The 25,860-nt window shown below is 45.6% G+C and overlaps 1 protein-coding gene across 1 annotated transcript in view; it reads left to right on the top strand.

The window, feature by feature from the left end:
• Positions 1–14,892, top strand: part of LOC135389706 (ovostatin-like) — a 41,768-nt gene extending 26,876 nt beyond the window's left edge. Inside the window, exons 9-17 of the mRNA XM_064619739.1 lie at positions 217–433; positions 516–682; positions 5,024–5,182; positions 5,255–5,335; positions 6,691–6,803; positions 7,698–7,785; positions 7,859–7,924; positions 14,061–14,163; positions 14,664–14,892. Of these exons, the coding sequence (XP_064475809.1) occupies positions 217–433; positions 516–682; positions 5,024–5,182; positions 5,255–5,335; positions 6,691–6,803; positions 7,698–7,785; positions 7,859–7,924; positions 14,061–14,163; positions 14,664–14,791 (1,122 nt within the window). The 3' untranslated portion in view covers positions 14,792–14,892. The remainder of the gene's footprint in view (positions 1–216; positions 434–515; positions 683–5,023; positions 5,183–5,254; positions 5,336–6,690; positions 6,804–7,697; positions 7,786–7,858; positions 7,925–14,060; positions 14,164–14,663) is intronic.
• The last annotated feature ends 10,968 nt before the right edge of the window (positions 14,893–25,860 follow it).

The raw sequence follows: 25,860 nt of genomic DNA, 5'->3' as shown, positions 1-25,860 counted from the left end.
AGTTACACTAGACGACAGATATAGGGCAAAGAGAAAACTTTAGACATGTACACGTGGGGAAGTTAACGAAAAAAAAAAAAAAAACGTACGTAAGAGGACATCATATTGATTGTTTCGTCTTTCGGTGATATTTTTAATCGGCTTAACAACGTGTGCATAAAGGAAGGCTGATGTGTGCATTGGATTACTGATTCCATATATCTTCTAAATCCATAGACTCCGGCGCATTTGACTCTGTACGTGGGGCTGTCGGTTATCAGAGAGAGAGAAAAGGACTACGACATCTACAAGAGCGTCGTGCAATGTGTGGAAGCTGAACCCACGCTCAACAATCACTCGTTGGCAATGTACGCCTTCCTGTCTGCAAGAATAGGAGAAGAAGCCAAGGCCTCTGAACTCATCCGCACACTCCTTGCTAATGCTGACCATTACTGTAAGTTTTATTCCATTACGTTTTATTTCTTTATTATCGGACAGTTATCGGATACAGCTTCTTAATATTTCCGCTCTGTCAGATTACTACACCTACTGGTCTGCCAGTACATACAACGAACAAGTGGAAACTGCTGGATACGTCCTACATGCCATGTTCCAGATTGGCCAGGACATGACACCCGCGGCACCAGTGTCGGAGTACTTGATTGAACAGTTGAACGTCGGTGGAGTAACGCCTTACACAGAGGTATGAGAGTGCATCCTATAAGTCCCCAGTGGACAGTTGCTTCTCTTACGTGCAGAAGCGCCGATACGGTTCCATTGAATTTCGTTAAGATGTGTACCGTTGATTTTTAGCATGCATCGATTGGGCGACAAATGTGTAACTTGTTGGCAAAGGGCCAGTGTAGCATGTTGAAGATTACAAACCGGAGCCCAATATTAGCCATGGGAAAAAATAAGAAACCTAACTGTCTTAAAATATGCGTCTCTGTTGTGCCCGTTTTGCTACCACACATTACCTCACCCGGGAACGCACGACAGCCAGCAGACTCTTACGTATGTTAGCCTTTATCACAGCCATGTTCAGCGGCTGACTTGATGTGATAGATGAGGCCAAAATCTACAAGCAGTCTTGCTCACAAATGCACAAGTGGCTACCACGTAATAGAGGGAAATCATGTCTGCCTTGTGCTAGCTTCACACCATTGGGGGAGGTCTGTGAGCTCCTCCTGGCTGGCATGGTCCTTTTGCGGGGCACCGCAGTATCACTCGGTTGGATGCAATCCATATTGGCAGTGCATGCGGTGCACAAGCACACATAGCGACCAAGGCAGCCACGAAAAGTGGAATTCGGGGATATGCCTCAAAGCTACACCCTCACGAGGAATAGACCTGCATGACCCGCTCTTCAAGTTGTGCCAACGGTTGCCAGATTTGGCTATAAGTAGTCAACTTTGGCTACTTTCGGTTTGAGCTGGCGCCGTAATATCGAAGTTTGCTATTCGGAAAAACTGAGAAATAATGCGAAACAGAAAGAAAATAGTTCTTTCTTCTTTTTTTAAGCGGGGGTTTGTCTTTTTCTCAACTATGGTGACATACCGTACTCAGAAGGGGTTGGCATGCAGTGCTTTGCAGACGATAAGAACCAACTAAGCATCTCGCCCCTCAGCGTTTCAGCAGTATACGTGGGATTACTTTCGGCATGTGGCATGATTTCTGTATTACAGTGAAACTTAACACCTCACATACAGGGTGTCCACGCTAAGTGTGAAGAGATTTTTTAAAAATATATCAATGGCTTTTTCCGAGATGAAATCAATTGCAATATAGCATATGCTGAAGGGCACTCCCCAGGGGGGCATTAACAGACTCCTAAGGCAATGTCTTAATTAGCTTTCAATAATTAACTTTTTAATTACAAAAGCTACGAAGTTGCTCCAATGAGAACATCTTATCTCTTCGGTCACCATATACCAAAGCCGTTTTCAGAACAAAAATCCGTTCGATAGATCGTCCGCAAAAAATTCGTGAAGGAACGCCATTTTTTCTTTATTTTATGCATTGCGCATCTCTAGAGACGCGTCTTTCATTCGCCCCCAATACGAGAGGATGAAAGAGCACACTATCACCTCTTGCGTCCTGGAAAAAGATTAAAAGAAAACAGAAAATGCAGCCCAAGATAAGGGCAGTCGCGATAGAGTCACCCGATAGATTTTTGATCTCACCTAGATGATCTCACCTTGATCACCTAGATAGTGTTTTTGTTTTGTTTCCGCAAGTTAAAGCTAATCTTCGACGCATGAGGCGGCACTGTGCTCTTCCACTCTCTCACACTGGGGGTAAAGGAAAGCCACTTCTTTGAAGATGCGCAATAAACCAAACAAAGAGAAAAATGGCGTTCCTTCACGAATTTTTTGCGGACGATCGATCGAACGGATTTTTGTTCTGAAAACGGCTTTGGTATCTGGTGACCGAAAAGATCAGATGTTCTCATTGGAGCAACTTCATAGCTTTTACAATTAAAAAGTTAATTATTGAAAGTTAATGAAGACATTGCCTTAGGAGTCTGTTAATGCCCCTCTAGGGAGTGCCCTTCAGCATATGCTACATTACAATTGATTTCATCTCGGTAAAAGTGATTGATATATTTTAAAAAAATCTGTTCACACTTAGCGTGGACACCCTGTATATACAGGGTGTCTGAGTGAAATCCCCGTGCTAAATAATTTGCGAACTGGTGCACCAGTCGAATAACTTTCTTTTTTACAAGTATCTGTCAGACACCGCCTACAACCTGCGCACCATGTGAATGAGTGGGAGGCGCTGATTAGTTAAATTAAAATGAGTTTCGTGAAAGAACATAACTTCTAAAGCAGGGCGCCGTCGGCTTTAAAACAGGTACTATCCCTTTAGGGACCTTCAGTGAACACCCTTTAGAGAAAAATCTGCCACCAAAGCCGGTCATTTGTTGCAGTAATTAATTGGTTTCGGTTTACATATTCTTGTCGCGGCTGGTCGGCGTGAAGCGCAAGAGGACGCTCTTCCACTCCCATGTCCACCAATGAATTACACCAATGAATTACGTCCTTTTGCGCTTCACCGCGACTAGCCGCGGCAAAAATATGTAAACCGAAACCAATTAATAACTGCAACAAACGACTGGCTTTGGTGGCAGATTTTTCGATAAAAGGTGTCCACTGAAGGTCCCATTTTACCCATTTTAATGCCGACGGCGCCCTGCTTTAGAACTCACTTTTACGAACCTCATTTGACTTTTTATTTAAATAATGAGCACCTCCCACTCATTTAGAGGGTGCGCAGGTTGTAGGCTGTATCGGACAGATACTCGTAAAAAAGAAAGTTCTTCGACTGGTGCATCGGTCCGCGAATTATTTAGCCCGGGGATTTAACCGAGACACCTTGTATATATCCTGTCGGGAACAATAATAGCTCTATTTTGATGACAATTATTCGGTCCTATCTATAATTAGGTAAATAATTGCTGAAGTTCAGTACCGACAGGTGCTTGGTCATTATGCGGTAGTGACCAATGTTTTTTTTGTGAGCTTTTGATGTTGATTAATAGTCGGTAAGAAAACGTATTATGAAGTGTTACGAACTTTTCGGCTACAGAGAGCCTTGCTTAGCTGGCTACAATTTGACGACGCGAGATTGGCTACATGTAGCTTTTGTCATCTGGCACCCCTAATTGATGTCTTTCCCTTTTCTTTTCTTCTTTCCCCTTTCTTTAATTTTACCTTTTCTCATTTCTTCTTCTCCTTTTTTCTCCTTCTTTTCCTTTTCTTTTCTTCCCCCGTTTTTCTTTTTTTTAATAGCAAGCCGACCTCCGTCTGGCTGACCTTTCCTTTGTTTTTTCTTAATAAACATATCGCCCCCTCTTCCGGGTCGGAGCTTCGTCGTGCCGAGAGCTGCGTCTGTTTTCTGTCACACTATTTGCTCACAAGCTCTATAACCACTCACAAATTAGCGGTCTGCTGGTAGCTAGGCATAGTTCATGGTAGCCAACCGCTCTAAACACTGTGTATAACCTCGTAGTTATTTGAAAAATTCCATTCGGTCGTGCTGAACCATGCAAAGACGATTCAAAGTGAGGAATAGCTGATGGACCCCTAGAGACATAACTCTACACTACAGGGTGTCCCACCGAAAAAGAGCCAGGGGCTAAAGAAAAAACGGAGTGGTCTACAAAAATGGAACCAACTGTACGTGCTTGGCAGTTGTGTGGTCTATCCAAAAATATTTTTTCATCGGCCATTGTCAATTAATTAGCAGTAATTAATTTTCTAACTTTTTATTTATCGGTTTTAGCTCTCAGATGTCAATTAGGAAGTTGTAGTACATGTCGAAAGAGACGCAACTGAAGTGGTCCGAGGTTGCTATGGCTTGTGGTTTCGTTTTTCCCCCGAGTTTAAAAATTGGTTTCAGAAGTCGCGCACACCACAGAGCTCTCCCCATAATTCGGCGCCCGCGCGCGACGACTGCAGTGCGCTCCGATAGCTGTGCCGTGAAACAGGTGAAATATCTTCCTCTTGCGTGACGTGGCCCAAGAATGGTCTCCAAGCGCTAATCTCGAGGTCAATGTACGCCGGAGGGCGCTGGAATCGTCGCGCGCGGGTGCCGGATTGCGGTCCGCCCGGCATCTGAAACGAGCTTTTAAACCCGGGAAAAAACGAAACCACAAGCCATAGCGAACTCGAACCACTTCAGTTGTGCCTTTTTCGACATGTACTACAACTTTCTCATTGACATCTGGGAGCTAAAACCGATAATTAAAAAGTTATAAAAAATTAATTACTGGTAATTAATTGACAATGGCCGATGAAAAAAATATTTTTGGATAGACCACACAACTGCCAAGCACGTACACTTGGTTCCATTTTTGTAGACCACTCCGTTTTTTCTTTAGCACCTGGCCCTTTTTCGGTGGGACACCCTGTATATAGCTCACCGTTAGTGTGTCACGCTGCAACACTCTGTATTGTGGCTTCTGGAGACTTTGTACCCGGTTATCGCTTTTATTTATTTTATTTTATTTCTGAGTGACGGATACAGTTAACCGTTCCAGGCGTATGCTGTTGGGATCCATGCGCTGTACCACTACGTCTTGGAGACCACGTACAGACCTCACGTCTCGATGATGCTCACCGTATCCGCTGCAAACGGCTATAGCTCCCCTCGTTCGGTCGACTTCACCATAACTGATGAAAACAAGTTCATGTACCAGGTAAGTAACAGAGCCCAATGACGCCGAGCATCCGCCAAATGCTTCTTACATGCTATATTTATTCCCATGCAGCACAGAGTCCTCGAAAACTCAACTGCGACGAAGTTTCTAACCACGATTCGTCCAGGAGGGATTGGCTGTGCTGTTACCTTTGTGAGCGTGCCTTTGTAGTCGATTGTACGGGATGTTGCTTGTTTTTCTCGAATCTGCGTGATGACTTTCCTGCTGTTGAGCGGTCATTCATCACGTTCGCACACTCACTCCCATGACCGTCACGGACTTATTACCGTGCGCGATTTCTAAGGTTGGTGCTGATCTTATCAACAAACACATCTCAATTGCCGTACTCTCGCCGGCCTTAGTGGCTTAGTCAGTACTCTCGCCGGCCTAGTCAGTAGCGTGCCAACCAGGGTTGGACAGTTCAAAGCGAGGGTTCGAGGGTTCAAACAGATCGAGGGTTCAAACCAAGCCGAGGACGGTGACAACTTGATATAAGGACATAAGGGTATAAGGACGCCGTCTTCCGCGAGGGACGCTAAATATGGTGCGCTGTGTGTCGAGATTTCAGCGCGCGGCGAAGACCCCTTAGGTGGGCAAAATTAATTCACAGACCTGACCATTACGGTCACTTTTGGTTGCTATTAAACTGCATGGTCATCAACTCGATGGAGACTACAGATACATCATTGAATCTGCTGATGATAATCGAAAACTGCCGGTGGAACTCTCGACCCCAGAAAGCAAGCAAGTGGTAAAGAAAAAAATTAAAATAAAGCGGCGAAGAGAGGAAATAGAATTAATAAAGTACAAAATTATGTGTAATGTGAGCAGCCCCGTGTAATGAGAATCATATATTTACGTTTTTATCCTTCACCACTGCGCCCGCCACGTCGCTCATGCGCGAAGCACCCCGTGAGCCCTCCGAGAGTTCCTCTGCTTCCATCACAACAACGACAAGAAGTAAAATGCAAACAAATGAACAATAAAAAGAGTATTAAAGTTCCAAAATTATCTTTCGCACTCAGTTTTGCTTCTCTGTACACGTGTTTTATCCTATAAAAACTTAGCTCAGAACTCGCTTACCACACGTGGCGCCATCTGACGTGTGACGTGTCAGACTCTCCATGCGCATCGAATCGCCCCTGCAGCAACGGTCAAGCATCAATGTACATCGGAACGTCGGGTGGTCATCGCTTTCCATGACCATCGAGACGGCCGTCTGGCAGGGGTACAAGATTACAAGTTCGCTTTACTAAAGAAAAAGCAAAGAGCGCAGTCCATGCATTTACGTACGAATGCCCCTGGCATATGGACATTTATGTGAAGGAAAAGCTGCCTCGAGCAATAAAAAGCGAATTTAATTGATCATGTATAGGGCTATTGTCTGTTTAATACTCCTGCTTCCCATGCATGGATGTTCTTTTTTTCTTTTATTTTTTTTTACTTTTTATAGTTCCTGCTACACTCAAGGTTTAGGAAACCGAATAACAGTAAATGACTTCCCTCAGGTCAAATATAGCCTCAACGTGAACAGCTTGCCACCATCCTACACCTTTCAAGTGAACGCAACGACCGTTTCACCAAGCGATTGTTCCGCGGCAGATGTTACCATCTGTGTCTGGTAAGATGGACGCAAATTGCTACAAATTTTATGACTTGATTCTAACATATTGATAAGTTAAACCACGTAGGACACTACACAGTACAGGTACACTATAGCGATGAGTATGGCCCGCAAAGTTAGGCACTGAAAACGATGGAAATAGGCAGGTATTTAGACCCTCAGAAACACAAAAATAAGCAATAAAATGCAGAAGATAGGCACATTCATCTGGTACGCTCTTTGTCTTTGTTAGTGCTTAGTGTTTCAGTGTGCTTCATGCAGGAAAACCGTGCTCGTTTAAAGGCTACGGAACAGCGTGAATGCTGAGGCGGCCTAGAGTCAAGCTATAATTATAATACTTTTAGTTCTCCGCCATCACGTTCTTAAAAGGAGAAGAAACGGCAAATATTTTGATCAGAAATAGATGAACACCTTCTGGCAAACCAAAGTATTGAAAGAAACCAAACGAAAAAAAGAACAAAAAGTGCAAACACGCGGAAACGAAAAGCATAAAGGAAGCACTGACCGTGAGCATGAAACGTGGACTTGCACTTTCACCACACACACATACACACAAAAAAAAGGCTGTTATGGCTTCTAAAAATGCTAAAGAAGGCTACCCTTCAGAAATCGATAATAAGATAGACATCCCCGAAAACGTCCCAGGTCGGTGTTTATAGGCATTTATAGGCAAATTAGTAAAATTCCGGGTCCTACTAATGAGATAATGCCACATTTCAACAAGGTTGCCTTTCCCTTTTATCTTTCCTTTTTTTTTCTGCAATAAATACTCCACCCAACAATGTCAAGGTCGAATGAGGGCATTCGATGTTGCGCTTTCTGGAAGAGTTGAATGTTTTAGCGCGTTCTCAGTGCTCTGTGCGAGATCACTAAGGTCTCGCTCTCCTTTAGGAATACGGAGTATTATTATGCCAAGACGGTCGTCATTGATATCACACTCCTGTCTGGATATGCCGTTGACGTTACTTCCCTGCAGGGTGTATGTATAATTATCATTCTTTGAGCGTGACACGGGTCCAATTTAGGTGATTTCAACCGGCTTTTCTTCGCAGCATCTTTGTAATGGAGCCGTCCAAGCGTATGCAGTTGGTGCCAATTCACTACTGATACTACTACAGGTAAGCATTCTGAAGTACTCTTTCACAGGTCCCAAGAAACGTTTCGGGAACGCGCGAGCGTTGTACTGTTTCTTCGGTGCGGCATCCTAGCGGTGGCCGAAGGTAGGCTTGTCTACACGTTCAGAAAGGTGCCCATGTGCGGCGTTGGTAGCTACACAGTGCGGTAGTGTTCCTTGAAGTGATGGTGCTACCGGAGCTACAGCGGGGTGTCGGTTCCAGCGCACTCGTCCAACCCTCTGAACGAATGAACGCGCCAGCTTCCGCCTCCGCTATGGCGTCACGCTGAATAAAAAAAAAAAAGAAAAAGAAAAACTGCAGAACTCGCTGTGCAGATTGGCATTCGAGATGCGACAGCATTTAAGAGCTCATCGCGGGCATTCTCTGACGATGAACAGTAGAGGCATGTGAGGACTACAGTAGGTGACGCACTTGGCCACCACCAGTAGTGGCCATTAGTGGGCATCAGCCCTTAGCAACACAGCCCGTACGTTCCTAAAAATATTAAGGAAACAGTGCTACGCGCAACTCGCTACGATCCAGGCCCAACAAGAAAATAATAAAAATAAATACAACCCCAAAAAACAACAACGACCTCCGACTACCATCAACCTGGACACCAAATCACGGCCGAGAACCCGCATTAGACCTCTACATTAAACAAGTAAGCAACGACATCCTTCGCGGTATTTCCCAAAGCTCGCGTGGTCCAACCTCACTAAAGGCTGGTTCACACTGTCACGTTTACGCTTGCGGCTACGGGTTACGGGCGCTTACGGTGGGGGTTGCCATGACGACGAAGAGACGGCGCCCGCAAGATCGTTTCCGCAAGGAGTTGAGGAAACTTCAACTTTTTTCCCGCAAGCTCCGTAACCGTAAGCGCACTGGCCAATAGGATGGCAGAAAAGTTCGGATGCCGCGCGTGCGTTTTGTCTCGCCCGTCTCCTTGCAAGATGGCGCAAACATTTCCTGTCTTAGAAGCTTATTCTCCAAGTTGAGAAGTTTCCCTGGCTATACAATAGCAAAAGAAGCGACTACAAGGATGCCACGAATAAAAGAAAACTCATGCATGACAATTAGCATAGCAGAGGGTCTGTCAGATGATATCTTCGCTCAATGAATTCGTCCGAAGTAGCGAGTTGTACGTTGCACTGTCGACGATGGCGTTAAGTTAAGAACATTAACAGTTAACTGTTAAGAACATCGTCAAGGAATGTCTGATTGTCTTCTAAAGCAGCCGGCACCGGGACGCTGGACGCCATGCTGCTCTGTGGCTCTATTTCACTTTTCTTCGGAAGGATGGCGCTCTAGGAGGCCGCTCCTCATTGGAGGAACAGAGCGCCGAAACGTAGTAATGTGAACGATGGAGGAACGTACCGGGCAACGAGACGGGTACTACGTAAGCGCAACCCGTAGCCCGTAAGCGCGAATGTGGCAGTGTGAACCAGCCTTAAAACACAGCGTGACATCATGAAAGCCCTAGCTGACAGAGATGATATCATTATCAAGCCCGCAGATAAGGGTGGGAGTATCGTCATCTGGTCCACAGATAAATATGTTTCTGAAGCTCGTAGACAACTCAACAATACGCAACACTACCTCAAACTGTACCATCACCCAACAAAGGAGCACACGGCGTTAATAACCCATACCATACAGGACCTCCACGAACGAAAGCTCATCACATGTGATGACCTCAGATATTTCACCACATCAAACACAGGCGCAGGTCGTTTCTATTTGCTGCCAAAAAATCCACAAGGTACACGCCAACGAGCTCTATACGGCTGACATCCCCGGCAGGCCAATTGTATTTAATAACAACACACCAACAGAAAGACTCTCGAAATTCCTGGACCAGTATATAAGCCATATTCCGACAACACTGCCATCGCATGTACAAGACACACCCCACCTCCTCAGAATAATCAGATATAAACAGCACTCGTACATTTGGTAGGGACACAATACTAGCCACGCTGGATGTGACATCACTGTATACTAACATCCCACACAACGACGGAATCACAGCCCTAGCTCTGCAATACCCTATCTACAACAAACACCAGAAAAGACTCGGAAACCATACTCGCTCTAGTGGACTTGGTCCTTAAATTGAACTACTTCGAGTTCAATGGTGAATACTACCTACAAGTACACGGTACAAGTATGGGCACACCTGTTGCACCTAGAGTCACTATAAGCTACGCTTCAGAGTATCGACACTGAGTTCCAAGAGCGAGCATGTGCCATCTTGTTTTCGCGCCACGCTGCCCATGCGCACGCGCACGTTAGCGCAAGATGCCATCTATCGTGCGCGGGTGAAATGTTCCTTTCGTTTACGAGCAGCAGTTGACGGCCTTGAGCTCACCTTGACATGTTCTGGACGCTCAGGTGGACAATACATGGATTATCGCAAAACAATCATACACGCTTCTCTATCCCACAGAGAGTATTATTAGCCGTCTTTGATCCTCAAATGTTTTTCGTCATTTGTCGAGTAGGTGGCGGCGCCGGCACTTCGGTTGTCGCCAGTTCCGGGTCAGTCGCTATGTCGGTAGCATCCGCATTTGGGGTTCTGCATGTTAAAGGAGCATTAAAGTGGTATCTAACACGGCCCAAAACTGCTGTCATCTTGTAAAGCAGTATGTGAAAAGCATTCCCACAAAATATTTCTGTCCAAAGTTGTATCACCACGGTGCAATTAATTTGGAAAATCGCTGCCGCGGTGACAGACCGGAGCGCTCCAACTGCAGACCACACCCACTCTAGTGTGACGTTCGTGGTAGAGAGCCCCTCATTCGTTCGTAGGAAAAACCGTCTGCTACGAACATTGCGAGCTGCTTCTTGTTGACTTCTATTATTTATATGATTTATATCACGTTTTCTTTAAAAAAAAGAAGCATATCCGCAGCCTCAGAAAATAAGATTACGATCACAAGAGTAATATATCCGTGGCTTCTGTGCAATCTCAGAATTCACAGCAGCAGAAAGCTAGCGATGGCGGCGGTATTGTGGCGCCACCTGTTAGCCACTGAACCAACTGCGCGGTGAAAACTGTCGGACAGGCTGCACACAGTCGATAAGCACGGGGTTTTTGCTGTACAAACGCAATTAATTTCGGGCTGCACCACTCGTTCTTCCCGAAAAATCGTGGTCCCAAAAAATCGTGGTTGTGTCGTGGACAGCCTTCAAACCCTCGGTTTCGGACATCACGAAGCCGGAGAGTGCATGGCGTCTCCGAAGCGGTAGCAGACGCTCCGGCCTGAGCTTTGTTGCTCACCTCGATCATGTGATCCCAAGTCCAATGAGGAGCGTCCTCACCACTTGCGTCACATAGTGACGTGTGTGGTGGCGCTCATCACGTGGCTATCGTGAAGGCGAAGGAGGGTGTTTCGCGCGCGGGAGCTTCGGGGAGCTATTGCAGGCGTCCCAATTTAGCTACGGTTGCACTAATTGTGGGAAAACTGTTTTCGGCCGCCTAACATTCCATACTGACCAAAAACAGAAACAAAGTTGTGGGCCTCTAGACTGCTCCTTTAAGGGCCTCCATGTTCGTCGTTCTCCTTGGCCCGCCGCACCAGCTTTTCGGAAATCTCGAGACAAGTGGGTGTTTTTGTTTGTTTTTGTCCACCGCGCGGCCCCCTTGCATTGCAGATAAAGTTGGTGCTGTTTGTCCTTTTCGTGAGCCATTTAACGTTTAAACGCTAAGGGTAACACTTAAACGGTAACGTTTGGCAGAGAAGCGGTCTGCCTGCCTATAGTCTAGCGGCACGTTGCTCGGGGGAGAGGTTAGTGGGAAGGAGGGGAAGGGGAGGCCTGTTAACTTATTTGCTGGTGGCTTGCGTAGCTAGCTTCAGCTTGCATCTTTCATCCGTCTCGCGTCGCCCGCTTAGCTTGTCGCATTTTGCGCAACTGCGCTTTACGTTGGTCTGATGTCTCCCTCGTACACAGATGACGCTGCACATAGACTTACGCTTGAACTGGAGGTCATCCTCCGCCGACAACTGCTTGCGCCGGGTGCGTGGCGCCAGGACACCCACGGTGTGTGTCACACACGTGCAGGAGTGAGGTCTATACCACGTGTGAGAAAGAGGTACCCGACGTTCAAATAACGCTGGGACGGGACCGTCCAGTCACTCGATCATTGAGCAGTCCGGTCACACACTTGTTTACATAGCATCATTTATAACACTCGACCGGCTATGCGGGAACATAAAATATTACAACGGACTGGGCTTGCATAAACCATGGAACACAATAGATCTCTTGCGGTCAAAACAAATGAAACTTGCGATTGGGAAGTCCCACAGTCCAGAAGTTGAACCGTGGGGTCCCCCTTCGGATGGAGCCGCGAAGCGCAGATCAAAAAGTATGAGTCAGTACTCGGAGCACCGTCGACTGAGGTGTGCGACTTGTCACGGAGATGGCCCGATACCAACTAACAGATTGTCGGGTTTGAGATGCCGAATAAACATAGTCGAGAGGCTATGACGAAGGCTTGTCGGTGATCACAAAGGGCCTGCGTTTCTACGAGCGCTATATCCGAAGGGGCAGCTTATTTGTGCATCAAGTTAAGCCTACAATTTCAGGGCCGAATTCAAGGCGATCTCAAGCCGAAGAGACACCATGGGACAGAAGATGAGTAAAACATGTGGTTGTGTTTGCCCCGAGGTATCTGAAAGACATCTGGAAGAGCGTCCTCACTCATGGCGGTTTTTTTTTTTTTTGATTGGGTGTTAGCGCCGCGAAGCAACTGTGGCTATGAGCGACGTACAGATGTGGACAGACGGAGAGAGGATAGCAGGAAGGAGTGGGGGACAGGGGGGTTAGTATGCGTCCTGGGCCGACTTCAGGGGGAACTGTGCCGACATTCGTCTGGAAAGTCTTCGGAAAACCCAGGGAAAACCTCAGACAGCACAGCCGGCGGTAGGATTCGAACCCACCACCTCCCAGTCTTCAGCACGACCTTGGTTACCACCAACGAGCGGACGCCTTAGCCCACTCGGCCATGCCGCTGGTCATGGCGGTTTGTGTCCGCGCTTGAACACGTATGGGAAGTTTCACACCGAAATCACATGCCGACCTGTCTGACCACAGCTGCTGCCCCATGAACACAGCAGCGTACAAGTTAACGAACAGGAATATTTGCTTACATGCAATTCTGCCGTGCTTCAGCTGTCCACGAAGCTGCGAAGCGCAGATCAAAGAGTCCGAGTCAGTACTCGGGGCACCGTCGACGAATTGCAAACCAGAGCGCGGTCCATGGAAGCACACGGCATATATGACGGACACACTTCACCTGACGCAATCACGAAGCGCCCAATACGAGCGATAGAAGCGCTCTGTCTGCTCTGTGCAATGCTGCTGTTGGGAGTGTGCCCTGCTTCGCGCTTCTGGAGCCCACATGCCTGCGAAGGAGTTTTTCCACGTTTGCTGCCCACGTTTGTTATCGCCTGGGAACATTTACAAGTTATCACCACACACTTGATTTCCGAGAAGCAGCCAATGAGTGCAGGTCTGATGCTGCCAGATACCCTGCCTCAAGAAAACGCAGTGGGAATCGATCATAAATACTATAGCACTTAAAAGTACACTATTTGCGCGTTCCGTGAACTTTTGTAGGCACCTTTACATTTTTCTGAGGAGTGAATATCCCACTGCGCTGGCGCAGATTATAGAACTATGGTACCAATAAACTGCGACTATGGGATCAAAAAATACGTGTAGCACATAGGGTGATAACAAGTTCACTTGCATTGGGTTGCCAGTTCCGTATACGCGGCGGAGTTCTAGCAACTATAGAGAACATCGAAAACTACACACCGGAAATGAGAAATTTGTGATGTTACTATTCTACGCGCCGCTGGCGCAAACATGCAAGCAGTAGCTTGTGCGATAATGTCTGCCCCATAAAAATACACTCGAAACAATCTTCGGCTACTTTGTGCAGCCTCCGTGATATTTAACTGAAACATTCGTCGCCGTGCAGACAGCAGGAGAAATCACATTGGGTGTGCAACGGCCACGTGCTGTAGAACGATATAGCTGATTGGAGCGAGTCAGAGCTTAGCTGCTAGATCTATAGACTTTGGGAAATATTTGTGTACATATTATTGAGTTTCGATTCTTTGAATAGGTGATTCCGGCAGGCAGCTGCTTCCGCTTCCGCCAGAACCGGATCACTGTGGTCGGCAATTTGCAGCCGGCTCCGGTGACCGTTACGGACTACTATAATAGCGGTAAGCTTGAAACCATATAATATCAGTTCCTGATTTATATTTCAGCACCTATAATAATAGATAAAAAAAACAAGTGTTACAGGAGATCTATGATGAAGATTTACGTGCTGAAGTAACTTGAACTCTAGAATACAAGAAAGCGCAACGATATGCATGCACTGAGAGACGTTAAGCTGGTAATTTTTACACTCAATTGTTCTCGTAAAAGCACGTTCCTCGGCATTTCACTGTGTCATTTTATTTTACTTTCTGTTTTTCTCGCACAACAAAATGTAGAATTTCCCCTGGTGATTGTCATTGGAGCAAACTGCACTTGAACCACAGCTTTTTACGACATCTGTTAGATTAGAGTTCTTTATAGACGGGAAAAGATGACTGTGGAATTGATTCAATGCGTAATTCAGCGATAGCATTTTTGTTTTAGTTTCGTAGTTTTGTTTTCTGGTCACTTTGCTTCTCTTAATTTGCCTCTCTTACTGAATCGTTCTGTTCAATTGTAGTGAACAACGTCTCCGCACTATACACTGCTGGGGACAACTGTGCTGAACCCAACCGGATGCTCGTTATGGGTGGATCCTACACCTTTGGCGCATCAATGAAATATGGCAATCCATATTCTCCTTATTAATATTATGCGGGGAGGCGTGAAAGAACTTGTGAAACATTATTAAAATGTACTGATGATGTCTGTCTGTCGTTGGAGGTGGGAAATAAATCGTTAGCTCTTTTAATGGTGTAACAGGCAATGTGCAGTGGAAAGGTGATCGTAAACATTCACGTAGACAATCTTCTCCTAAGCACCATCCAATAAACATCGTCACCTACTTGCTCTCCTTGTACTGTATTCCAAAATAGTGCCGAAACCCGGGATCTGAACAAACGACGAACGTGATCGATTTAGGAACCTGACATACCTGAACGACTCAACCGACAGGGAAGACAACAGTGGGTAACAACAGGACTAACTTGGCATAATGGAACGATTTGATCTGATCCACAACCGACAGGAGCTGCGAACGAAGGTGATAATCTTAATGACCGACCTCGAACGCAAACGATCCACCGAAGAACTGCAACATGTAATCGTTATTCCAAGTGAGGATGGAGCAACTACGCAGATTAAACATCCACCTCCAACAAATTGACAGCGAGATAGAATTGATGCTCACCGAGGACGAATTTGAAGAAGAGTTCACGAAACAAATAGTTCTTCAAGACAAGATAGAAACTGCACTGCAAGATAGAAACTGAACAAATGATGTCTCAGTTTCAATGTCAACCTCAAAAGCGAGCAACCGCGCGGCGCCCGGGACAGCATCCACGACTGCACAAGTGCCATCAACGTTTACTATATTGCCTGTAGCGCACGACATAGTCCAGCACCCGGACCTGACCTTTGTCAACTTGTACGGCGAGATGCCAAGCCAACAGCACTATCTCAATACCGATGTAGTGATAGAGAATTGACGAGATGCAGAACCGACGTACGTTGATTGTCACCACACTGTGACTGTGTTGGCCATTCAAGGCCAATGGCAAGTTGGTCAAATTGTTGGTTTCCGGCGTTAAAGGTACTGTAAAGCAGCTGAGGTCAAACGTCATTTGACGTGGCTGTTCGATAGTCCAAGCAATCAGTACAAAAGCGGAACAGATTTCATTCCAATCGGCGGTGTAGCTAATTAGAAAATTAAAATTAAATATTACGGGCAACACTGTATCTGGTATTCGGAAGGGATCCGTACTACCTGCCGCGTACAGCGGCAACCACGTTGCATGCGTATAACATTGGGTTCGACATAACGAGCCACAACAGTCCACCATTAAATTCGTCCCTGCAATCCAGACAAGAACCCACATGCACGCATAAACAAACTGAACAAACACTGAGCAGCTGAAATGTGGCAGTCGTTGAATAAGGCAGACAGCGTCCAGATTTTCTTTTTTGTCCACTGTGTGCTTTATCCTCAGAACCATTCTTGCTTTCCGTCATGGCAATCAATATGCGATTTCTCGACACTCGGAAGACTGCATCGATGACTCGTTGTTACGGACTACTCGGTGGGGAGTGGATGCATTCTGACGGAATTTCTTTTTAAGAAACTACATCCACTCTACAACTGACTCAGGTACGGCTGCGGTAACTCCAAAGAAACAAACAGATTTCAAGTGTCGGTGCTGTTGAGGGTTTCCAGAAATCGTCGTGAAGCATCATAAACATGCAATAGCGGCCCTCGGACTGTGGATGTCGACGTGATATAAAACTGTGTGTCGGCAGCGTGAACTCGTACGCAATAAATAGTGGCTCAGCTGCACATGTGATGTACAGGTCATAATTCTGAATTTGTATGGTGTACGTTTTCAAAATCACCTTACAATTCCCGAACTCAAACCGCTGCAATTCAACAATTTTGCGGGCGTGTTGCAGCACAGCATCTAGGCAGAGAGGGCAGATGTAAAAAAACAAAACAAAAAAAAACAGCAATTTGGTACTTGAACATGTGTAGTGAATCACAAAGTTCAGCACAAGAGCAATCAAAAGCAAAATGTAACAAGTCACTTAAATAAAGAAACGCACGAAGTTTATTTTGCTGAGCATTCATTAACAAAAGGTAATTAAAACAACTGAAACTGGATCAATCAATGATCCCATGATACGGCTACACAGTTATCTCAAAGGGGGGGGGGGTATGTTTCTTAAAGATAAAGACAAGGGGGAAAGGGTACATCTCACGAGCTTATAAATGATGTCCAAGCAGTTACCGGACTTTTCGTGAGAGTTGAGCATGCATATCCCCCCCCCCATCCCAAGGACAATAGTGGTATCTCTCCACCATGGCAACACATCCAGTGGAGGGTAGCTTTGCCATGGTCTTGTGGATCCAAACAATCATTCCCCCACAGTACAATGTTCCATTGAAAAATCCCTACATTTGCTTTATTCTAAATATTTATTGAAGTATATCTGCTCCTCACAGTTACAGGGAATCTGCATTACAGGGAATTATTACATAACAGATAAATAGGTTTCAATCGCATTTGATGTATAACGAGGGTATAAGCAGCTCAGAGCTGTGGAAATACAGTATTCAAAAAGTTAATGTACGAAGGATGATTCAAATGCTGCTTCCCAGTCATGAACATCAGACATTGCACAACAAGATGTAAACAATACAGCGTATGCAAAATAAAGGTGCTGCCAGCTCCCATCTTTGCAATGCTTCCTCCCCACCATAATGTGATCTGAGTCATTGACCTGATAGGTTTCTGTGACTTAAAAAATGTCTTTGCATTGTGGTATAAACAAAAAAACAATCGTAGGAGAACTTGGTTGAACGCAACGAAGTCCAGATGAAAAAGAGAGGCAGCTCAGATGAATTCAAACAACTCAAGGAAAAGTGGTATGGACACCAAGAATAGGACCTGGGTCTTCCAATCTTCGGCCAGACACGCTAACAGTCACACCATATCAGCATCATGTTTTATGTCGTCCCTAATTGTGGTCTGCCTCAGCCGCATCCCAAACCAATTAGGAGTAGATTTACATGTAAGGTGAGTCAGCCCATTTCTGTGGCAACATGCTAAGTGTTAACGAAAGACCATGTTTGTGTTTGTCTGTTTTTGTCCCTACCTCGTCTCGGGTTTTCAAGTCATGGATGCTAAGTGTGCTGCAAGGTAGGACTGGAAAACTGAGTAGTGGGTACACAATTACAATTGTGAAAAACAGGAGCCCAAATTGTGGAAAGTACTCCACACCCTAAGAATTAAGTTTATGTTTTATGTTTAATTAATTTTATGCACTCATGGAGCAGTCTCATTTTCCGCATAGCAATGCATGGTAGAGTTAGAAAGCACATTCTGAAAACCTACAACGACCGAGGCTGTCTAAGTAATGTCACAACCTATAATGATCTATATTATTGAGGTCTAATCATTCCAGTTGTAGAAATTTCTGTGTAAAATTAAATTTGTGGCACTGTAAACTATGATTCCGTGAGACCTTTTACAGCATTCTATGTGTAAATAGTTTGCTGCGAATCTGTCTCCTGTCCCTTTCGTGAATGCTCCAGTTCCTGGATGCTTGTCCCTTCTAATGCAATAGACACCACAACACATTTCAGGCATTTGCTTATTTGGTTGTTTTTTTCTATGACACAAGGGCAACTATCATACATTTGCGACTTCGTGTTTCTCTATTTGGGAGCCTGATATCATCACATGTCTACGTCTTTGTCTTTGCTGCGAATTCCGAACCCATAACCAATTCAATCTCAGTAAGAAAAAAAAAAGACTGACAGAGTTGAATTATAGCAACATTCAAAGCACTGTTTCTCCCAAAGGATTGTACTCATTCATGGCCTAGCAAAATTTTGAGTCCAGTACCTCTGAAAAAGCATCCCCTGACTATAGGTAGTTGAGATTAAGACATTGTTGACTATTGAAGTCGGAACTTCCACCAGAGGAAACTGAAGCCTCTTTTAGACAGATATGAATATGGGAAAGTGTCGCTAAAGCGAATGAATTTCATGATCGTATAAATTGTAAATGAGCAGAAACTGCAAGGGAGTTAATTAAGCGTCGTTGTGTTAGTGTCCATCCTCTGTATTTTGTCCATTCCTGTAACTCAAATCATGAAATGATCACTAGCACTCTTGCACATTTCTTATCCTTCCTTCTTTTATAGGCAGCATGTACCGTGTTTTGAAGTGTGGATACACTGTCGTTAAAAGGACTGTCGCCATCCGGAACCATGGTTACAAATCCAATACCAATGTGTTCGGTATACTTCCACGAGCTATTTGCCAAATTTTCTCCTTCCAAAGCTGCCCGGGTGATGAGGAATGGAATTTCAAACATCCGGTTTCGTTTTGATCCCCGACTGCGTGACATCGCGTGACGCAAGGTGGAATCTGGCTAATCCGCGGTGAAGAACGCTGTCGTCTGGGGCTGCTTCGTTTTTTTTTTTTTTTTTTTTTTCCTGCACGTCTCCTGTGTTCACATGTGACACTTTCTGGTGACGCGGATACTATTTGTGAATCGGGAGAATCTCTACGCTTGCATCGTTCGCGTGACATGTCGTTTGGAAACCGACGCAGCGTTCCCGACTCCAGGAAAAATTTCCTTCGAAAACCTAGATGTTTGACTTCGCACGCCTAGGGTACAGCTACAGCCAGACCTTAGACGAAAGGAAAGTTGGAAGCAACTAGATCACTAGCGGGTATCCAGATGAAATAAGGAGTGTTCATGCTGTCCGTGTATGCTCCTCGTATTTCACCGATAATGTGTACCTGGATGAGAACATCATGCAAGTGCAACTTGGATTGATACAAAAAAGGAAAGAGCTGAAACTTCCGACAGTGTTCCACGGACAAAGGTAGCCAGCAACTTCAGCAGTAAGTCACAATGTCTATGTAGTTTCCCAATCAGATCTGTCACTCGTGCGCGTGAGTAACTTAGGCGCAAGAGACGAAATCGGTACAACATAACGTATCCCCTCACCCAGCGTTTCCCAAACTTTTGGCGGTGACGGACCCCCGGAAGCGATGAGAACTAATTCACGGACCCCCCCCCCCCACACACACACACACACGCAAATATACCGGGATACGCGCTGTGTACACAGCATTGCAGACCGCGTTTAATATGCGCGACAGGGTATAACAAGGTAGGAAATCACATTTGTGCAGGCATAAACATGGTCAAGTGACTGTCTAGACAGAAGCGAAGTTGACTTCCAACGCCGCGTTCAGTGCGAGGTATCATCTGTAGTGCCACCATCGCTGCAAGAGGTCCGCAGGCTGCCAAATATAAAATGCGCTAAACACAGGAACACTCTCAGTCAGTTCGAACTCGAAGCAAAACGATATGACGCACTGTATTTCCCATGCTAGCCAGGGCATAACCAGCAACCTCGTCAGCTGCTGCGTGCTTTCGATACAGCTTCAGAAACGATTCCGGTCTGGTTTCTTCGTCTTGTTTGTTTGTGTATGACGCGGACAAACGTGCATTGCAGGACTTTTCTATCAGAAATTAGAAGCTAGCCGTTGAAGCATGCTTGTAGCAATTTTGGAAGTTCTGGGTGTTTTGAAATCGGGCAGGATGTACGAGCGCGTGTTTGCGGGGACGAAAATCCTCACTGAAATGTGAGAGACGGTCGCGGACCCCCACGGACAGTCTCGCGGACCCCCAGGGGTCCGCGGACCACACTTTGGGAAACACTGCCCTAACCTATGGTTAATAAATAGATAAATAAGATACAATAAACAAGTAAAGGAACGTGATGTCATTCATATGAACGTGATTGGCTTTTCTCGTTGTCGGACGCGTTATCATGAAACTTTCCCTAATACTGAACCTGTGATTCTCGTCTCCTTTTGTGGAAAGTGGTAGACATGATTGGTTTTCATGTGTATTACAGCTGCAGGCACCTCGACAGGGTCAAGCACAAGTGGTAGGTATATTACTTAAATACATATAATGTGTTTACAATTTTTGGACACAAAACAATTCGCAAACTATGGACCCCGATCACTAAAAGGAAGAGCTGACGCTGTTTGTGTGCTGGTGTTAGAAACAGGCACTATATACAAGCAGTACCTCTGTGCGTAACATAAGCGCCATAAACCACTTCCCAGTTTCCTTTGATCTCGCTGTTTGTGAACTGTTTGTGTGCTGTAGGGCGGCAGTTTTTGCGGTTGTCGTAGCCAACTTGAGGTGCACTTTTGACGTTGTGTATAGAAGGACCAGGTGCTCCTGATCCTAGTCCCATTCATCCATGAAACGGCATCAAACAATGTACGTGTGTGCACGACAATTCTGCTGAGAGACCTGCTTTTTACACTAAGGCCTCTACGACGCCTCTGACAAATTAGGATCTTCCAGAACAGTGCTTTCTTCATGCAAGTTCAAGAAGTAAAGAGAATGACTTCATGGCTTCTACTGACATCTCACAGCTACATGTCAAGACAAAATAACTTGAAAGAAGGAAACGAAAAACAAAAAAAAAGGTCATTTTGAGGTCCACAACACTGAGGCTGACAACAACAATCTTATTGTGAGATGATGAATGATGCTGATGCAGCGTTGAGATTAAGCCCTTGTTTCCTTTTTTGCAATGCTATACATTACTGCTGGTTAAATGTAAAATGATGCACCTACCTCCAGACATTAAAGGGGTTACCAGAGATGTAGTGTCAATTCAACAGAAAAGCTGCATGTTCTACGAGGCACTGTCACATAAGCATTGGCCAAATTTGCTGTCCTGTGAGCTTTGATAGGATATGCCGTAGATAGTACGAGGTCTCTTACTGTAAACGGGAGGTGCATTATTCGAGTAGTGGGGGTCTGAGGCATGAGGGTCGTTTCAGGATGTACTAACCCTTCCAAAATTTTACACATTGTTGTGCCCAGAGATAGATCCAGATCGCCCCCAACACCCCCAGTTTTTTTCCTGTTAACCACTGTTATAATGTAACTGCAGCCCCAATTTATTTTGTTTTTTTTTGCAACACACCCCAAGCTTGGGGTTCTCCGTAAACTACTGATTGTGCATTTGGCAAAGGTAAGTGAAGGTGGAACTCGTCTACCCCATGTTAATTACCCGAACTCGACTCTAGATTTTCATTGCAATTGAAGTACTTACGAAGCTGTTTTTTGTGAGTCCCCGCTTCAGATCCCAAGGGACATTGCCAGTGTGGTGCACGCTGATAACTGCCTGTGCATAGCACATAATAAATATCTGTGCATGAAGAGTGAAGTGAAGAAGGTGAGAAGTGAAGAGTGGGTATTATGCAAAAAGTATTCCGTCGACCGGGATGGGACTTTCGGAGTCATGGTCAGTGAAGGACGGGGAATCTCATTTCACTGTGGTTTCGGAATCGATCTGTGGTCGATGCGACTGTCCCTTTAAGTTATTTCTCAGCTACACACACTCTTCTAAATACCGGGGTGTGTATCTTCGCAGGTGACGGTAGTGACACGTTTGGTAAAGCATCCATGACCTGATCCACATTTTATCCCAGGTGTACAAGCTTCTGCATGAAGGTTTGCCTAGGCATCTGCGAAACAAAAAAAAACATAAATTAACTGATATTGTACTGCAGCGTATGCAAAGGTAATGCAGTTGGGAAAATTCCAGAATGATGTGGTCTTCTTTGGGCGAGGCTCTGCTATTGCATGGCCTGCACTGATATGAAGTTCACATGCCAGGTTCTCAAAACAAAACAAAAAAGCAGTTTTGAAAGTTCTAAGTTCATTCTCAACTGGTCCAAAATCAACAGTCTCAGAGCATTCGACGTGTTGGCACTCATAAGCCAAACAATCCAAGCGAGAGGATTGGAAAACTTCTGGTAACAGACCACTGTGCAACTACAACGCAATATAAAACGTACCTAAACCTGTATTAAAATGACATACCAGGTGTTTTCGAGGGCTGTGTAAAACACGAGTGTTTTCTAAATCTTGAAAAACATTTTTGAATTCCAGGAAATTCAGCAGTTTGGAGGACCAGAGGGAACCGTTGCCTTGCATCCTGTGAAATATGCACATCTTCTGAATCTTTTCTCGTATAAGCATGAAAACGAGTTTTGCACAGCACACTTGGCTCAGATACCATTGTACTTTCCTAGGGTATTACAATAACATTAAGACAGCAACAAAATACCTTAGTACACAATAACAACCTGATGCTGTGCATGTCATACTCATATATAAATAACTCAACGAACCTCACCAGCATCGGCGATTCCTGTCCGTGCTTTTGCTTGGAACTTGCGCCGCGCTGACTTTTTCAAGCGTCGACGTTGTGAGCCAGGCGGGAAACCTTCTTAAGGGTCCAATGTGAAGTGTTTCGAGCACACACGATGGTCTGACTGCAAATCCATGCCTAGCAACCGAGGCAATTCCTATCTTCGCTGTTCAACTTGGTACGACGCGGCACAAGACAGCTTAGTCTCCGCAGACCGAAACACTGCACTGTGCAACTTGAGTGCACCAAGTAGTGTTTTGTCATCGAGCATGAACATTTGAAATGAACAGTTCGCGTAAGCTACGCGCTACGCAACGCGATCAGAAGACGCAACACGAAAGACGCGCCCGCGGACAGGTTGTTCCAGGTGGCGTCTCCGTCGGACAGCGCTGCATTGTCTTTTCTCATTTTATTTCACAAAAAATGCGCTAAACTGTAATTTCTGCGCTCTGGCTGATATATGATAACTAATATAGACACCAAAAGGCACAGGGGGATGTTTGACAAAAGGCGTCACGCCGCTGCAGTACGCAGAATTTTCATAACAAATTAAAAATATCTAGAGCGCGTTGTCGGTCGTATGATTCCACATACGGCATTTACAAGCAACAAAGTCTCAAGTATATCCACTATATCAATATCCACTATATCTTGCTTGACCACTGATTTACAGTACATTTAATAAATCTTCGCATGACACTCGACCCGATGTAAGTGTTCGATGGGGAGCTCCTTGCGCTCCCGTCCCGTTTGATTCTTTGCGACGCATGAACTCACGAAAAAGCTCCGACGGTTAAGACAACGAGGGAAAGATCGATTAACTAATTAATCGACCTATGCACTCCACGGAAAGTTTCGAACGCACACGCTTCATTATTTGCGACGCGCGCGTCCACGAGAACGAGAATCCAGCAGTCGTGAAGCTAAGGGAAAGGTGAAGATGCTCACATGTGCATGGTGCCTTTGGGTGGGTAATTAGGTCTGAAATTATCAGACTTTGCTATGTATCTCCATGGTGTCACGATCACATTAGATACGGCGAGGGACCAACAAATTCCGTATTGCGTGCGACCGTTGTAAATGTCAACGTCGGTAAATGTCAGTCTTACTTGGAATACGTTATGCCAGAGCAGGAAACAGACCATCTTGCACGAGATTTCCGACCACTATCCTGCTGCAATCGGGTCAGCATGGCACACGGCAGATGACAGGGGCATGGAGGACAGATGATCGAGACAAATAACGGGAAAGCGCGCGCATTCACATTTCTTCGGCTGTTGTACCACATGTCTAATTGTAAGAGAAAATCGTGGGGGAACGCACAAGGCTGTTATTCGAAACGTCTCTTGCGTGCTTCCTTGTTTGTCTTTCTCGCATTTTCGCAACTTGTCCTCGGCGTAAGGGTCGGGTCCCATAGCTTTATGGGATCAACAGAAGCAAAGCAGCAGCGGTGGAGCAACACGGCAACATGGAAGCAGAGCAGTTTTCTGCTGCCGCGGCTCTCCTGCTAGAGGCGTCCCATAGCTTCGTCTTGAATTAGCGGCAGCAGCGGCGTAGGAGGTCAAAAACGTGTTGGCAACTACGGCATTGTTTACGTTTCGAACATTCTGAAGGCGTACGCAGTAGCTAAGTTTTTAAGTACACACACACGTAGGAATGCAATTCTAGGTGAAAGGCTGACATGTGTGAGATATATTATGGATCTGTAGCTCACAAGTGGACTGTGAAATGATTGTGGTGGTGGTCTCAGCCTCGTATTACCTAATTGACTCTTCGTTGATATGGAGGAACTCTCGTGATATTCAACGTTTGTTCCTTTCTCACTGCTATGCTGAACAGCCTCTGCTGCGGTTGCAATGAGACTCTTCTACGGGATTTTGTCGTATAAGTATCGTCTCGCTACTAGTATTCAGTAGATTGATTTCTTGTGACTGTCGAATGCGTACGTTGCTGTTAGTGATCACTAGCTTCTGCCCGTCTTCACAAGGTAACGAGTTCATTGCCTATCTCTACCGAACCTTTTTGTAGCCTGAACATTGTCTATCTCTATCGAACCCTTTACAACGGTCAGTTTCATTTACAACCTCTTAAGTCGTCGATCCCCTCAGGAAATGTGGTTGGTATGGTGTTCACTCAGGATGGACGTGGAAGTAATTTGCCTGAACGTTATCAGGTCACAGGTAATCAAGTACTTACCAGAAAACAAGCGAACATGTTATCTGCAACTCTGGCACAACATATGTTTCACGCACGTTTTGTCCAACACCTTATTAGCTGCAAATAGTAAACTAAATGAACTGAATTATGTCCTGAAAGCGCACTTCATGCGGTACCGATGGTTGAACACTCACTCCAAACCACTGGTAGTCGGCCCAGGACGCATACTAACCCCCCTGTCCCCCACTCCCTCCTGCTATCCTCACTCCATCTGTCCACGTCTGTACGCCGCTCATAGCCACAGTTGCTTCGCGGCGCTAACACGCAATAAAAAAACACTGGTAATCACAAGCGTGTTAAGTTCTTCAGGAACAAATCACAAAACAACCGGACACAAACCTTCAGCCGTCGAAGCCCTGCTGACCCTAAACACTGTCGAATGAAAACAACACCAACGAACCACCTGATTGGCTTGCGGGACCGGCTGCTCAGGCTGCGGTCAGGCTGCAGAGCAACAGGGCTGCACAGCAACCAAAAATTCGGATACGGGAGCAGCAGGGAATTTCTGCAGCTCGGCAGCGCTGCTGCTCTCGCCCAGTGCTATGGGAGCGCTCGAGGCGCTGCAGCTCTGCTGTTGCAGCTCGGCCCCGCCTTAACAGCCTCGGCTGTTCCTCATAATCGTTGTTGTGGACGGAACTAAAAATCGTAGAACCCTATTTTTGCGCCTAGTGAGCAATACGTAAGTGTAGTGTACCCGCTGCACGTGCTGAATCATCTTCGGTTACTGCAAGTGTCAC

The sequence above is a fragment of the Ornithodoros turicata genome, chromosome 3, assembly GCF_037126465.1.
Source record: "Ornithodoros turicata isolate Travis chromosome 3, ASM3712646v1, whole genome shotgun sequence".
NCBI lineage: Eukaryota > Metazoa > Arthropoda > Arachnida > Ixodida > Argasidae > Ornithodoros > Ornithodoros turicata.
Note: the sequence above shows the minus strand (reverse complement) of the source record. Positions and strands in the feature narration are given on the sequence as shown.